We start from the raw sequence: 15,759 nt of genomic DNA on the forward strand, positions 1-15,759 counted from the left end.
ATTTTTTCAAGTAAAGATTTAAGAGAAAAACAGTTTAGAAATAGGTTAAACACAAATGTGCCTTCAATCTCTTAATGCTTCTTTTTAAAAAGAAAACTACAAGTAGTATCACATGTCAGAAGAAAGACTAAGATTAAGTAGAGTATTAATCAATTTAGTGAGATTTAACTTTGTTTTCATTTCAACAATGCAATAATTAAAGCAGAGGGGAAAGCAGCTACATGAAGTAGCTGAGATCCAAAATTGGGGAAAGCAGAGGGGAAAGCAGCTACATGAAGTAGCTGAGATCCAAAATTGGGGAAAGCAGAGGGGAAAGCAGCTACATGAAGTAGCTGAGATCCAAAATTGGGGAAAGCAGAGGGGAAAGCAGCTACATGAAGTAGCTGAGATCCAAAATTGGGGAAAGCAGAGGGGAAAGCAGCTACATGAAGTAGCTGAGATCCAAAATTGGGGAAAGCAGAGGGGAAAGCAGCTACATGAAGTAGCTGAGATCCAAAATTGGGGAAAGCAGAGGGGAAAGCAGCTACATGAAGTAGCTGAGATCCAAAATTGGGGAAAGCAGAGGGGAAAGCAGCTACATGAAGTAGCTGAGATCCAAAATTGGGGAAAGCAGAGGGGAAAGCAGAGGGGAAAGCAGAGGGGAAAGCAGAGGGGAAAGCAGAGGGGAAAGCAGAGGGGAAAGCAGAGGGGAAAGCAGAGGGGAAAGCAGAGGGGAAAGCAGAGGGGAAAGCAGAGGGGAAAGCAGAGGGGAAAGCAGAGGGGAAAGCAGAGGGGAAAGCAGAGGGGAAAGCAGAGGGGAAAGCAGAGGGGAAAGCAGAGGGGAAAGCAGAGGGGAAAGCAGAGGGGAAAGCAGAGGGGAAAGCAGAGGGGAAAGCAGAGGGGAAAGCAGAGGGGAAAGCAGAGGGGAAAGCAGAGGGGAAAGCAGAGGGGAAAGCAGAGGGGAAAGCAGAGGGGAAAGCAGAGGGGAAAGCAGAGGGGAAAGCAGAGGGGAAAGCAGAGGGGAAAGCAGAGGGGAAAGCAGAGGGGAAAGCAGAGGGGAAAGCAGAGGGGAAAGCAGAGGGGAAAGCAGAGGGGAAAGCAGAGGGGAAAGCAGAGGGGAAAGCAGAGGGGAAAGCAGAGGGGAAAGCAGAGGGGAAAGCAGAGGGGAAAGCAGAGGGGAAAGCAGAGGGGAAAGCAGAGGGGAAAGCAGAGGGGAAAGCAGGAAACAAAAAAAGATTTGCATTTTTATTATAAAACCAAAGACCTATGTTTCATTCTACAATTCCTGAAGTGTGGTAAATACACAAAGGCAACAAAACCACATTAAGACACATAAAACATACAAGAAATGGTTTTAGAGATAGATTAAGTGAAATAGCAAACTATACAAACTATACAAATAGAAAAAAGTTGTTTCTTGCTTTTCACAAAACAGGCTGTTATCATGTATCTGCAGTAAGGATTTTTTTCCTCAGACTTGCATCCTGACTGTGGTGCTAAACAGCTTAAATCCATACAGTGATATTGGCTTCATGGAAAGGAAGAGCACTGGTATGGTACAGTTCCTTCCCCCTCAAACTATTGTTCGCAGATTCTGACAAGTTCTGAGCTACTTTGCACAGCTTGTTCTTCCATTGAAGTTCGTAGCAGCAGTGAAGAGCCAAAACACATCAGGATTGCTAAGCACCTTTCAGGACTGAATCTCCCATGCCTAAAACCGAAACTCAACCATGGAATCCTTAAACACAATGGGTCTGTTGGTTTTGTTTTTAGCAATTTTACTTCTTACCTCAAATTCAGCATGCCGGTGGATATCCTCTGCTCTCTGTCTACTTAAGATAAACTCTGCTTCATTAGCCACTCTTACTAAGTGGTCCTTCATAGTTTGGCTCAGCAACCTATGGACAGAAAATTTTTAAGAACTTCCTTGAGAAAATGAAATCCTAAAATAAAAATCTATAAATATAATACATATACAAATATTTTGAGCCCTGTTCCAAAACACTGACTTATATTAATTATGTTTATTATGTTTCAGGAGTGAACAAAACTATTGAACAAAAATGCAGACACTTCAGTCATTGTTTTACTTGAAATATGCATATAGATATGCAAGAAAATGGCATACACAGAACACATGTTAAAGAAGAATAAGCAATTTATGCATATAAACACACACAGTGAATGCCCTAATGTAACTGCTGCAAAGGCTAAATTAAAAACTTAATTTCACTGAAGCCTAATTTTCTCTTAATATAGAATCCTGATTTTATATTTGAAGTATATGTTTAGGTAACGTTTTCAAGATTATAAAACATCGTTAGTCTCACAAACAAAATGCTAAAACATTCATTGTTCCAAGTTATGTGCTGAATAAAGCTGTAATTCAGTCTGAGATTTCTGAGGCCTTCATAAACCTTAAAGAGCACACAGCTTGAGCAGTTTATGAATGGCAGCAAAGCTGACAGATTGAATTACAACTCCATTATTCTGGGAGTTCATATATTGTTACTAAAAACATTCATACATATTCCTTTTTAATGGGTTACACTGGGATTCATAAAGTTAAAACTGGCTACACAGGAGCTACTCTGTTTTAGAAGGTTTCAAGAGGTACACGTTTCCACAGGATCACTCAGAGATACACTGGGTAAATCAATTATATTATCTAGAAGTTAGTTTTTCAAAATACTAGTATTATGCTATAAAATTACTTTTTTGTAAGTCTTTCAGTTGCTATGTAGAAAAGAGCAGCAGAATGTAAAATCACTTGTTTGCCTTGCAGGTATAAACCAAAATACGTTTCAAGTCCACAGAGTTTATCAAGATTCTTTCTTTACAAACCTAGGAATTATTATGCAAGACACTTCTAATGTATAACATTGTATACAATGTTAATTTTATGACCCAGAATTTATTGTTTATCTGAGCTAAGGCTCCATCTGTGTCTATCTCCATGTTTGATAGAATGATCCTCAATGCTCTGCTCTCTCTTTTCCTGACCTGTTAACAAGGCTTGCAAGTCACAGGCCTACTGCAGTAAAAAGAAATCCAAAGTCAGGAAAACACCTGAAGATGAAAGAGGTCTCTGTTCAATGCTTCTTGCACTACAAGACCAGGAAAGCTATAGCATAAGAGCTAAATGAGACCACGTGACCGTGAACCCGTTGGCTGAAGTCAGTGGATCACTGTCTCAACGTAGATGAGGTCTTGTTAAAAATATATATGTATAATATATATTTTATATATCTATATGTGTACAATTCACCGTTTGAAGTATGACTTCATTCTCTGTTTGAGAAGGTCTGTACAGAAGCCACTGTATTAGGACTATATTTTCATTTTTCCCATTCTTTCCACTTTTAAATAGTTACTTGTGGAATACAATTAACTGTTGATCAAGAAATCTATAATTTGGCTAATTTATCTACATGCATCAGTGACACCTTTTTACTTCCAAAACCATGTAGAATCGACATGGCTGCAAAGAAGTAATTTCAATTGGATACTTTTTCAAAGCTTAAAAAATTAGGAAAATAAAGTAGTTAAGACACTGCTTACACACACACACACAGAATGTCTAATAATTTACAGCAGCATTCAGCAAAAACTAAATCTTTGCTTATGAACCATTGACAGGAAACATCGTACATAAATACAAGATGCTGCTGAATGCAGTGATCTACACCCCTTCCTTGAAAGAACCACCTTTGGTTTGACTTTGTTTACAGAAAAGTTATTGAATAAACATTTTTGTAATCCTTAACAGGAGAAGAGGTGTGTTCGGAGTGAGGATGGACATGCTATGTAGTAGTTCAACCATCATATTTATGTGTAAAGACCAGGGACTATCACATACCAGGCCTACTTATCTGCCTTCATTGCACACCAGATTGAAGGTCTCAGACAGATTCTTCTTCCTTTGCCTAAGCACTTTGTTTCTGGACTAAAACATTTCATCATATCAGTAACTTCGAAAAGATGAGCAGTCCAGTAAAAACAAGCAATGGGACTGATCTCATGCTGGAAGTTAAATATATACTTGCATACTTTGCCAGGTCAGGAATGAAGTGCTAAACCATTGAAAGACAGAGACCCAGCCAAACAGATTAGATACTTGGATTTGTATTGCACTAGAAAAGCAAGCTATGAAAACATGAAAATCTTTACTCTGCCACCCAACTGCTGAATGCTTAGATAACTCAAGCTTCTCCACACAATAAGCAAAAAGGAGAAGGTGTAGGAGGAAAAAAAAATGGAACAGAAAAAGATACGCATTAGAAGAGAAAGTCAGAGATGGATAAACTTTGGGTTAGTACTTCTGACATCCAACAATTATCAGTTTCAGTAAAAATACAGCAAAAGTTTTATAGGTGACATTTGCAACAACTGTTTAGTCATAAATCTCTCAAAGTACTGCAGAGAGGGATTATGAATATTCCAGATGCTGCCATAACAGAGAACTTGGAGATAGCCAGGAAAGGATGATAAAGGTAAGCTTTCCTACTTGTACTCCTCATAAACCTAGCATATAAGAGATTCTCTTACTTCAAAAGGAGATATATTTTCTAATTGGATACACTATCTTTTATGGTATCTGACTGCTCAATGTGCTAAGTGTTGGAATTACTACTACCGGAACATTACACAACTGCTTTGTAGAACAAGGGTAGTTTACAAATATGCTGCGCAATCATCAAAAAATATAGACAAGTCCATAAGGTCCTAAACTTTTAACACATTTATTCCCCTTAAAGTAGAAGAAGGGGAAAAAAACCAATGCAGAGTCACCAAAAAGCTGTATTAGATGTTCAACAGCATGAGCCTTAAGAGCACTCTGAAAGGACAGCCAGGAGGGGACACACCAATCCAGTTTTTCTCTAATCTTGGATAGCTACTTAAAACATATTAAAGTCTAGTGAAAATTAACATGAGATTTTGTTCATAGCTGGGTATGATTGCATGACGAATATAGTGCAGTATAAATACCTCGTAGTTACTCTTGTACTAATTTATGTTTTAAAAGCAGATGTTACTAAAAGCATTTTATATAAAAAACATTTAAGAATTCTCAGGCACTCAAAAGTGGTTTATGATTTTGGTTTTTTAATAGAACCAGCAAATTAATGACATATTTCCTAAAGTAAAATCTATCTTTGTCACATACATACACTCCAAAGTTACTATCATCTCCAATAATAAAAGCTTACATTAATTTTTAAACATTAAGATATAGTTCTCTCCAAAACGCTTCTGTTTCATCAAGTTGCAGCATAGTTCATGTATTTTCTGTTACATAAAGATGATGCAACTTAAATCCATGCAGAGATGATCAAACAAAACTCAATAAAATAAAAAGCAGTTTTAAAGACGGTTGTGTTTGTCACATAATATCTTAGCATGCACACGCGCACACACACACAAAAACATGTAAAGTCAAGAATCCTAACTCACATCACTTATCCATCTCTTTGACACATAGCCAGGTGGTAATTTCTAATTTTCAGCACATTTTAAATGTTGTTTAGTGTCTAGCCTAATCATCTTCTGTGGTTCAAATTCAGGCATTAACAAGGCTGCTTCTACTATGGAACTAACAAAACAATACAAACTTGTAAAAGGGATTTTTGGTGATTTATATTCCAAAATCTACCATTTACACAGAACAGGTTGTTAAAAAGCGAGGAAATGTGGAGAACACTTTTTTCTCCTACAAAACAAGACTGAAATGCAGGTCCTACACTATCAAAAGCTCAAGATAGAGGCTGCAATAAGGGAAGCTGACTGGTGGTAATCAATTCCAGTTTGGACATGACTACATTTATCATTTTTTTCTGAGCCTTTTTTGGTCAATTATGCTCAAGGCATAAGTGTGTCAGTTATCATCCATTTTTTCAATTAACAGCTATATTTTTCTAACCATTTTCCATCACTGTAGTTGCTTCTATGGCAACATTTTCTCTAACATTCATTCCTTGAGAGTGACCACACTATTGCAAGTGAAAAACAATTGAACAGGGCAGTCTACATCTGTCCCCTATTTTCCATTAGGAAAGTGTGTAAGAAATTGGCCAACTAATTTGATTGCCAACTATTTCAATATTAAAAAGTATTTGCATCTATGACCAGTCAAGAGTCATATATACAATTTCAGAAAAGGGATAGTAGGTGACTTATGTTGAAATGTTCCTAGTACAGTTCTTTTGTTTAAAAAATGCTATAGCAATACATGATCATAGCGTTGCTGTTTTTATGCCATTGGATGTTATATATTGGGGGAATACCATGAGTTACAGCTGGAACTGGAAAGGTTTGGGGCTTTTTTAGTTGGTTGGTTGTGGGGAGTATTATTACCTTCTAAGAATATTCGGTTTGTATGCTGTCTGCCTCTCTCCTCCCAGTAACTTTTTAATTCAATGGATAATTCCAACCAATCTTTTTAATAGAAGATTTGAGTTTCCCCTAAAAATATTAATTTTAGACAAGTTTTATATCCAACAGAAGAAACAATCCTCTGCGAGTGTCTGGTTTAAAAAAAAAAAAAAAAAAAAAAAGGCAATTCCTGGAAGCCAGAAAATCCAATAGAAGAAGAATCCTCTGATATGGCAGGAGAATTTTGATTAGCTTTCATTCCTTATTAGACAATAGAGAATCTGGCCATTAGAAAAAGCCACAGAAAAAGAAAGTTCATTAGTTCTGCTTCTCCTGCATGTACTTTTGAGTTCTTAGGTTTTGACTTGTTTTGGCTGATGATTTAAAAGGGGCATGGCAATAGGAAGGAAATTATGCACATATTGTGTTAATTTAATGAGGTTATCTTTTAACCAAACTATGCTTATGCGAGTTTTTTAATGCAACTACTCTCCTAATATTCACTTACAGATGCATAAACATGTATGTATTGAACACATCATCTAAATCTTTGGATGACTAAGAAAACTGTGTGTATTTGAGAAAATTAAAGCTAAGCATGTCCAAGAGTCTCTTCAACTGAAAGTCTGAAAGAATAATTGCTGCGGCATGCTTAGGAGACTGATCCCTCAACCCCTGCCATGCCAAACCCATTATCACTCCAAAGGGGATAATAACTGTCATGCCTAGTCTCAAGCACGAGTACGTCTGTTAGTGCACTGACTGATACAGAAAAGAAGGTCTAGTATAAGAGATGTTTCACACTAAAATGTGCTAATGAATCAAAGCGACAGGAGAGAGTTTTAACCTTCACGGAGCCAACGAGTTGTTTGCTGACTAGTCAAGTGGAGGAAATAACAGTCTAACAAAGACTGTTAGACTGGAAGTAAAATAAAGCTTTTTCCAGTTCAGAAAAATAACTTGACCATTTTCTGCTTAGTTTCAAACTGAAAGATAAAAAAAAAAAAAAAAAAAATGCCTGAACACCTTGGAAGCCATCAAAGGACAGGACTGGCACCAAAAGGAGAGCTCTAGTGAACGAACTTGCTGTCATCAGTGAGCTCTTGTGTTGAGGCTCCAAGAAAGACTACCCCTAAAGGGTGAACCCAAAGGTAAAAAGGCTGAACTTGGGACTGGCAGCAGACAGCAGTTGAACAGGCTAAGGGAAATGTTTCACAGTCTATACTTCTGCTCCACACATGGCACTGTACACTGGAAAGCAGTGGGTACAGGCAAATTTGTAAGAATGTTTCAAAGAACATTAGTAGTGCTCCCAGACATTATAATAATAGTGAATAATACTTACTTTTATTAAAATCAGACTCATGTTCAACATAGCATTGTTTTGAAAATCACATTCCCTTTCACACACAGAAAGATGTTATTTTCCAGTACCTGCTACTTTACCTTTTCGCTTAACACATTCAGTACCTTCTTGTTTCTCAACATTTTTTTTTCTTCTCTCAACTAAGCTCGTCTCCTGGCCTTCAAAAGACTTCACCTGTGCACTTCAAATACAGGTAGGTTTACTGTTCCATATTTTCCCCATGCTAGTTGCCGGCCTGGAGTTTTTTTCCATTCTCAAAATCCAAAATCTGACAGAGCACGACATACAAATCACTTCTCCTATACGTCTGCAGTGAACCTGACATATCTGGGAAGCCTAGGAGCAACTATATATGTAGCACATTAGTGACTTGCACAATTACATGTAGAGCATTAGTGACTTGTGAACAAGCACTCAGCCCAACACACCCCAAATGCAGTACACACACAGTAGACCTTGTAAGTCGCAGAGGCAGACTTTCAGTACATATTTCTGTTCAGGGAATCCTAGCCAAAACATGGCAAGTCTAAACATAAAACTTTCACATGGTGTGAGGTACATAGGTACATTCGCACCTTTCACATAAGAGTAAAAAAATACTTTTGAAAGCAACTATAAGAAGGGATTTAGATCTCTTCTTCTAGATCTTTCTTTTTTAGAAGTATTTCTTGTTGTCTTCTTTGCCACATAGTATTCAGAATACACTTCAGACTAAAAGAAGCTACATCCTTTGATATCTTTAAAACTAGTCCAAAAAAAGAGTAATAAACATCAGGAATAAAATCTTGCTTTATAAAGGTTATGGGATGACTAAGCCTTTTTCCACCAGGAAAGCAGCCAATAGCAATTCTGTGATTCCACAAATTCCAGGCAGATCTTCCAGCCCTTAACGTCATTTTATTCGTTCTAACACTACACATGCTATAGTATCCCACAAACATCCTTAGTACTTACTTGCTGCAAGTCAGTACTGTCCTCCCTAAAGCCACCTTGTTTTTCAGACAGATTATACAGTATTTATGGGAAAGAATTTTAAAAATTAATCTATTATTATATGATTATGAAGTTAAAGTCCATATCAGTGTCATTTAGCTATTTCCCTTTTTAAGTTATATTTAAAGCATTTGAGCTTTTAGAGTTGCTAAGATTATAATGTAATAGCAAAAATACATACAACAATAACAAATACAATAAAATATATATAACCTGAAGTGTGTTAGTACAGGGTAGTATGTGTGCAAGAAAAATAATGTGTAATCTGTACAAAGAGAAGAAAAGAATATTTCTGGATTGTAGTTCATGCCATATGAGAGATAATGGCTTCATTTTAGCGAACCCTTAAAAAAAGAAAAAAGAAAACAAACCACAAAACACCACAATGACCAATTCAGCAATAACTTTAAATGACCCTACAACCAGCAACAGAGGAAAAGATCTAGACAGAAGGAAACATATCTAAGAATTGAATCCCTTCTCCCTCTAATAACTGCTATGTTTTTGCCTTTTAAAAAACAACTCTGCTACACGAGTCAGAAACAAAATGAAGTAACAATTACTTAGATATTTTCTGCTAACCAAAACCACACTTTTCAGTCTTCGAGGGATCATCTGTCCCTCAGACAACTGCTCTGCCAAGGTTAGCCCGTAAGTTATTGATGTTAATGGAGGTGGGGGAGTGATTCCATCTGTGTCTGTGGTGGGCAGCATAGGTTTATCAAAAATGGTCAATCCCGAACACCTCTGCAGATAGAATGCTCTCTGAAAACTTGACCTGGGCAAGTAGAATACTGCTAGGGGAACTACTGCTTACAACTCAGCCTCAGCAACAGATTTGTTAATGATAATCATCTTACTCAGATGAACCTTCCATTGTGGTTTACATGTGTGTGGGATCTCTGCATTATCTGTGCTAATAAAACATTAATCAAGGGCCAAATTTATAGCAGGCACTATATAAGTGAGGTCAAGACAGGTCAGCCTCACATAATAGGAAACAACTACAGGCTAGATCTTAACACTGTAACTGAACACCCTTGTTACTTTACCTTGGCCCTTGGGATCAAGACTAGTAGCAAAATGTTTTTTTTTCCTCCCCAGAACCGTGTTTCCCCTACCATAAACCCAAATACAACCATTAAAATGGTCATTACTTTGGCATATCCTGACAACATCTATACATTTTAGAAGAAAAATCTCAAATAGCTATTCCCCCTAGTCCTCAAATGTTAAAAGGATATTTATATAGCATTTTAGTTTATGTGATATATCTCAGTAACGATCTCAGAAAAAACTTGTTCTTCCCTCAATAGTTATCCTAATCCTGTAAAATTGATTTTCTATTGAGATTCTTACTAGCTTAACTTACTTACTAACAGAATTTAGGTGTAGAAAATGGCTTTTCTTATAAAGCTCCTTAACTAACTCATTAAGATATCTTCAAAAAATCCTTTAGGAAAAGTAAATATTGCTCTTAGTCTGCCTCAACAATCAATTCCTAATGAAGAAAATATTGATGGTTCTGAGTAGTCACTACAAGTCAAAGAGCATGGCCTCATCACCTGCTCTGTCATTTTGCGTAAGTCCCAGAAAAATACACACATATCATTACTGATAGAATATTTAACCAAATTGGTAATATTAACAGAATTTTTAACACTTTTAAAGTAAAGCTCTTTCATTCTATTTTATGAGATAGATAGGAAATAAATGAACAAACCAGAATCTAAATTTTGAGACAAAGGCTTATCTTACAATTCCTGGTTATAATGCCTTCCAAACATCAATTCCCTTCCTCAGGAGATTAACTGAATACAAATTATAGTGTCAATGTTAACCAGTGCACAAGGACAAGAAGGAAAAAAAAATCCTCAACATGCTTGTAAGTGAAATATTTAATGGAACTATAAAGCATTCAGATTCTGAAAAATGTCATAATTAATACTAAAACTAAACAAAAGTATTAAAGAATTCAAGCTCATATATCTCAAAGGAATTGAAACAGAGAACTACATTAGGGATCAACAATATAAGAAAAAGAAAAATTATTTTAAAAAGTTTCAAGCCACATAACGTTCTGAAAGCTAGGACAGAGGAGCTATCAAATACTGTGACTTACCTTCCCTCATTAACAAGCTCAATAAAGGCAAGGCCAGCATTCTTTTGTATAGAGTTCTGCCACTCCTGGAAAAATAAATGAGAAGTAGTTGTATGAAAAGAAGAACAAAAAAAAAAAAACACAGTCAGCTACAAAGCTATGCATTTTCTCTTCAATTCTGGCAACTTACATCACCCCCAAGAAAACTATAAAGCATTAATTGTGCTAACCAGTAAGAAAGCAGTGTCAGCATGAAGAAACAAAATAGTACCATTCACTAAAAATTAGTTATATTCTTTGGAGGGGAGAAGAAAATACAAAAACATCCCACAAATGACCACATTTTTTTCTTTTGCTATGTTATGCACCAATTCTGAAATTACTCTGGTTTACAGATGCACTTTGCCTTAATGAACCTTGGGAAAGTTTGAAATAACTCTTCCACACTAATGCAAGGCTCATTCTTTAGATACAGATTTTTCTGGCAGCTCCAAGTTTTACTTTGCGTTTATACTGGTAATCTTCTCACTTTAGCAACATACAGCCACCTCTCCTCCAAAAAATCTACTTTATCAAAGCAACACTGGAACGTAACCAACCCAAATGACCTATCACTGGGGTTTGTTTCCCTCTTTGAAAGTGCAGGAGAATTGGCCAACAAAAACACAATGAAGATTTTTAACCCCACGCTTGATAGGAACAAGCTAACAGAGCTAAAAATTAGGGTAGCAAATGCGTGAACATTGCATTTTGGGGGAAAGGTGGAGTTATTTGGATAGAACAGACCAAATACAACTCTTAATTTAAATCAGTCCTAACTGTTTTTATTTTGTTTTGCTTCTACAATAACTAAAGCATCTTTCTTAATAAAAAAAAAACAATAAAAAACTGTTTCCTTGTCAGACAGCTGCCTTAGTTTTGTTTGCTTCTCTACATCAGCTATCTTGATTTTTCAGTCTTTATAGTATGAAATAATAATCCCAGTGATCATTCACATCAGTACTTCTAACAATGTGTTTCTTCTTAAAAACTTGTCAGCTCCAAAATAGGCCAAAAATGTAGAACTGCAAATATTTCCTAAAATCACTTTAAGATTTCTAAATGTAGGAGTTTTCCATCTCTGCTATCAAGAGGGTAGGGTTTTTGCTGCTCAGCTTTGCAAAATTACATCACCTCTCTCAGTCAGTGACGTGACAGTATGATCACACGCACACAAAAGTCAATATTACAGTGTTGTTTTCTTATGATATAGTCCCTCCACCTCCCAAAAAATTTCTAAATTTCACACACAGGAAAGGGATTACAGCTCTGATCTCTCAAGGTTTTAAGTGTTCCAGGTCCAACATTCTTTTATCACTTTTAAGCGCAACAGTGTATTACAGTTTTAAAACAGTCAGAATTAAGAGTAGAATAATTTGAATTTGTGATGTATTATTCCTCATGAATTAGATTATTATTATATTTCATTACTTTTTATATAATGAGTTTATATGCGTTATTAGGCAAGCAATATTCTAAATCTGTCAGCTAAGTTCCATTTATATATTGTCACATATGATATTTCTCTTTTTTTCTTTTTTTTTTTTGAGGCTACAAGGTTCATCGGTTCTCACTGCTACACACTGCTACATATGTCTTGCTAGCATTTCTCCCATCATTCTTCCTGCAGCTCTCCCCTATTGCCTTCTTATTGCCACCATTACATGGCTTAAAGTTAGTCTGTAAGCAGGCCACAATAGCATTAAGAAGCATTTATTTTTATTGGAAAATATCTTTTGAGTGCTAATATTCTAAAAAAAAAAAAATCTATGCAACTAATCCTCAGAATTGTATTTTAATGTAAATCAAGTTGTAAATATTTAACTTTGTATAATAATAATTAAGATAATTCTCTGTAAGCTTAAATGTGCGAGAACTCAAGAAAAGCAAAATAATTTTCTTCTATTTATGATGTCTTCCATCTGTTGCTCTATGCTAGTAATGTATCTGTCTGCTCTTTCACAAAACTCGCTACAATACTTGAAAATTTAATTGGTGAAGATAGAGGTTGCCAAAAGTGAAAAGAAAGTGCATTTATCATGATACTTTTCAGCATTTTTCTCTACATCACAGACATCATCAAAGAAGGTGTTAGTCTAAACAATTTCATAAATCACAGCTGAACACACCCTAAAGCCAGTTTTAATAGTTGAAAGAAAAAAAACTAATGGTCATCATCTTTCACGATCCATTCACTATTTCCCCACAGTATATGTTGCCTCTCAAACATTACACTCGATATTGCATTATTATATCAACATCTTAGTTATCCATTTCCCAAAGGTATTAGGAAAAAACACGTTAAAAGCCTCAAACTCAACCACTAATGCAACTAAATAACTACAAAACACAATGCAGCACTTTCCTAAGGAAGGGCTGTAAGGGAAGATCAACAAAGTCAATCATTTCATACCTGTTCCAAGCTATACTTAATTGACCATCATTTCCTATGGCTATAAATGTTTAGGATCTGAGAGACAATCTCCTTTTAATGCTTTTGGTCACTTTAGAGTGTATAGTGAATTGGGAAAAACTTAGAAGCACTAAACACTATCACAAGTGGCTACAATGAAAAACAAGCATTGCAAGGAGACAAATAAGAAATCACATTATGTTCAAATATTTTGTCTAATGTGGAAACTTCTGAGCTCATTATTATTTCACCTACTCCTTAATGGAATCTGTAAATCCTTTCGTTAACACTCTAGATACCATTTCAGGAAAAGATATAGTACTTGCAGTGTGTTTTAAGCCTGATATGAATTATAACTCCATATGGAGAAACACATTGCATTTCCCATAGCTTTAGCACAACCATCCCATAAGCAAAATTATACCCCAGTCCTTGATAGCACCAAATTTATGTTCATCAAGTTTCATTAACACACTCTCATTGAGTACATAAAGATCATTAAATGAAAACATTAAACAGCACCGGTCTTAAAACCACCCTTTCAGAAACTAATACGTTCCGTCCACCTTTATATTATGACTGTTGCCCCATTTCAGTCGGGTTTTTTTTTTTTTAATCTATTTTAGAGTTTAGGGTTTGTTTATTTTTCTAATTCATCTCAACTAATGATCGGTCATATGACAGTACCAAATGCTCCACTAAAATTCATATAAATTACTACCACGTTTCTTTTGTCCGGGAGATAAATCTTGGCCAAAAAAAGCAACCAGATTAGTCTAGCAAAACAATCTCCAGTAATTGTGTACCATTTCATTTTATTTTTGCTACATCTGCATGAATACTTATCTCAGTTTTCAAACATATTTAAAAGCTTTTCAAACTACAGAGGTCAGCTTATGTATTATAAATTGATCCTCTTTTTTCCTTTCTTAAAAATAAGCTGTGTCATAAATGGCATCATTACATAAGTTTTAGAGTTCTTTAAAAATGCTGCATTTTCAGGTGCCAAATCACCACTCGCTCCTTCCATTTGTTGTTGCCTCCCTACTCATTCCTAATATCCTTGTTCAGAGGCAAAACTTAAGGAGGTTTATTTACTGGCCTGAAAACTCTTGTAGAAGAAGCAGCTAGTAGGAGTCAGCTTCAAAACAAACAAATGGAGGTGGTTCTTCACGCAATGGATTATATATCAGTAGATCACCATCACTAAAGGATGTTGTGAGACTAAAAGCTCAACAGAATCAAGAGAAGACTGCACAAGTGCACAGAAGGAAAATTCACTACTATTTACTAAATTTACAGAAACAGCATTCAATTCAGGAAATACCTCAACTTGAAAATAACTAGAAGAAAACTCATGGGGGAGTATCATATATGCTTGTCCTATTTTACTCTTCTTGTGCTTCTCTGCGTCCAAAGTTGAAGACAGGAGATATGGCCCCTTAATCTAACCCAGTATAGCCATTCCTAAACTCTCATCACTCAAATGCCTCAAAACTCAAATTTTGCTGATAAATATTTTTGTTGGTTTGAGGGTTGAAGTGCTTGCATGTGTGCAGTGAATGTATATATCTTCATCTTCATACTCACGGAAAGAAATATAATCATATTCCAAACAATTAACCAAAAATCTATATTCTTCAAAAATTTGTATACCCAATTCATTAAATGGACTAATTGCTAAACAAATAAATATGCATCTTGACCAGAATATTCAAAAAAATTTTCCAATAAACAAAGACTGCTCTATTTTAAACTAGCAAACTGTACTACCACTTTTATTTATAGGTCTCATATAAGGTTACATATACACATCTATATGCATACCCCTTATAATTCACCTGGTAAACTTATTAAAAATTCTTTTAACAAGGTTAACATATTCCACAACTAAGAATTATATCTAATGTTTGGAATTCACATTCGTAAGCAAGAAAAAAAGACAGCAAGTTCTTTGCTAATCCATCCTTCCCATAATACTGGTGGAGTTTCAATAATTTATTTTGATTACAAAACAAATGAGAAGGATGACTTCAGTACTGACAACTAGGAATAGAGCACTAAGGAGTAGGGTGGGAAAATGTGTTAACATATGACTAAGAGACATATTATATCCTAGACTAAAGGTCAAATCTGCATGAAAAACTTGCTCATAGAGAGATATACTAATCTTGAAGTGCCTAAAATAAACTATCAAGAACTTTTCAGCAGTGTTTGCACTTGGTGTCACCACTCTCTCAGCACCACATCTACTACAGGCTTGAACAAACACAGCAATAAAGAACATATAACTAAAAGTAGATTATCTCAGCTAGGTTCTTCATAATTAAAAAAAAAATAAAATTAAACTGCATGTTAAGCAGAACATCTGCAAACAAAAATAATTTGCAGAGAGCTGATTATTTTAGAATACAAAGCTCCACTGAAAAATATGAAAAACCTGACATGAAATTATGGAAAATCATGCCTGGAAATTCCATTCTCTGTTTTAATACC

At 35.6% G+C, this 15,759-nt stretch overlaps 1 protein-coding gene across 8 annotated transcripts in view; it reads right to left on the reverse strand.

Annotated features, from left to right (window-relative positions):
• LRBA (LPS responsive beige-like anchor protein) overlaps window positions 1-15,759 on the reverse strand; it is a 407,526-nt gene that overhangs the window by 265,386 nt on the left and 126,381 nt on the right. For all 8 annotated transcript variants that reach the window (XM_068942256.1, XM_068942262.1, XM_068942261.1 and 5 more), the window contains 2 exons: window positions 10,833-10,897; window positions 1,769-1,877 (listed from right to left, as the gene is read on the reverse strand). In XM_068942256.1, coding sequence (XP_068798357.1) covers window positions 1,769-1,877; window positions 10,833-10,897 — 174 coding nt within the window. The remainder of the gene's footprint in view (window positions 1-1,768; window positions 1,878-10,832; window positions 10,898-15,759) is intronic.

Source organism: Struthio camelus, chromosome 4, assembly GCF_040807025.1.
Source record: "Struthio camelus isolate bStrCam1 chromosome 4, bStrCam1.hap1, whole genome shotgun sequence".
Classification (NCBI taxonomy): Eukaryota; Metazoa; Chordata; class Aves; order Struthioniformes; family Struthionidae; genus Struthio; species Struthio camelus.